We start from the raw sequence: 1,594 nt of genomic DNA, 5'->3' as shown, positions 1-1,594 counted from the left end.
ATGATGAAGGAAGCCGACATAATTAATAAGAGTATTGTGATACTATTCGATGATGTATTGACGTGCTGAAGGGGTATCTATAAGGCAGAGTTAAAAACATTAATTGTAGTGTCATAACTCTGCCTTATATACCCCCTCAAATTGCAACATCATTACGTCACTTCATAACTTTCTATTTCACCTCATACATATATATACATGGCTGTGTGTCCTCATTACTGCTTTGGGCCCTATATGAAGGAAACTGACGTACTCATTGTGATCCTTATGATTGATAACCTATTGACTGACTGACCTCTTTTAAATTGAACTTCATGAGGTGGCTTATAGTCGAATCTCTTCTTCGCTTCTCCGAGGAGTTGATACCGATGTAATTAAATTTGGTGAGGAAAGACTATTGACGCGATAGTGATAGTGTTTGTCAGATAACTTGAAAAGTTGACTTTAAATACACTTGCTGCAAACATGTGCTTGCCATTACATATATCTTATATATTGCTACAGCCTACACAAATGTACTGTGCTTCACAGAATATCACTAGTCATACGAGTCTGTCCACAATGACGACGATATGGAGTGAGGATGAAAAATGCATGTATATTTTATAAGTAGTGTACAGTGCCAGAGTCTATATAAACAGTGTATTTACACCGTGTACAATGTACGATTGTACGTTACATATGTAGTATATAAATATATAGTATTTAGTTTACGTACTAGTCCTACATAGTGTATGTAGTATTTACATTCGGTAACGGCAGTAGTGATCGATATTTCTTAATGATTTGATTGGATTACCTTGTAGCTGAGGAATTGTTGGGGTGGTTACGAACTGATGCAAATTTGAAAACGTAAAAACCTATAAACAAGCTGTAGTCTTGTAATCTATACATATTCTATAAAAATCAGTACAAATCGACTCGAGAAGTATAATAAATACGATATCACCCTGGTAGCGAGATATGAATATATGTAAATATTCGTATTTTGACTTCACGGTAAGAAGAAAATAGTCATCTTCTATGGCGATGAGTCATCATTCCCTGTCACTATTGGTGTCACAATCTGCCGAACGCCCAGAGCGACACTGTTCTTGCTTCTTTGTACAATGTACACAGTGAGTGGCTATACATATATTGTTTTGATACATATTTTAATGTACGTTTATTTATATAAATACATACATCTCGGCGGCTTTTGAAATCGCTCTACCTCTATTACGGTATCGTTGAGGTCAAATCTACAGATGTTAAACACGATCAAGGTATCAATCACTTTATATTAAATCACGCTCGTGCTTATAGAATGAGTGCACTGGGCTTACACAAACGGCACAGTGGAAACGATCACAAAAAACACTCAAGTATGTCTGAAGAAGACGATGAAGCCCTATTCAATGTCGGCTTGGGAGGTGCTGATGACTATTTATACGATGATGGAGATGATGATATGAATGAGTCGCCACGTCTGCATTCAATTGATTTTGGTTCCACTAGCAATAGAGGAGGTGGCGCTCCAAGTATTGATGATATTCCACTTATGGAGAAAGACGAGGTATGTTCGGTTGTGAGCATTTCTACCATTGTATATGAC

The 1,594-nt window shown here is 36.8% G+C and overlaps 1 protein-coding gene across 1 annotated transcript; it reads left to right on the top strand.

Annotated features, from left to right (window-relative positions):
• Positions 1–1,366: 1,366 nt before the first annotated feature.
• On the top strand, positions 1,367–1,555 carry SARC_15756 (hypothetical protein; the record flags this gene model as incomplete). Its single annotated transcript, XM_014290128.1, has 1 exon — positions 1,367–1,555. A coding segment is annotated over one exon (189 nt), but the record flags the coding sequence as incomplete, so codon positions are not given.
• Between the last annotated feature and the right edge of the window lie 39 nt (positions 1,556–1,594).

The sequence above is a fragment of the Sphaeroforma arctica genome, assembly GCF_001186125.1.
Source record: "Sphaeroforma arctica JP610 unplaced genomic scaffold supercont1.6670, whole genome shotgun sequence".
Lineage (NCBI taxonomy): Eukaryota > Ichthyosporea > Ichthyophonida > Sphaeroforma > Sphaeroforma arctica.
This window is presented reverse-complemented; position numbering and strand designations above follow the sequence as displayed.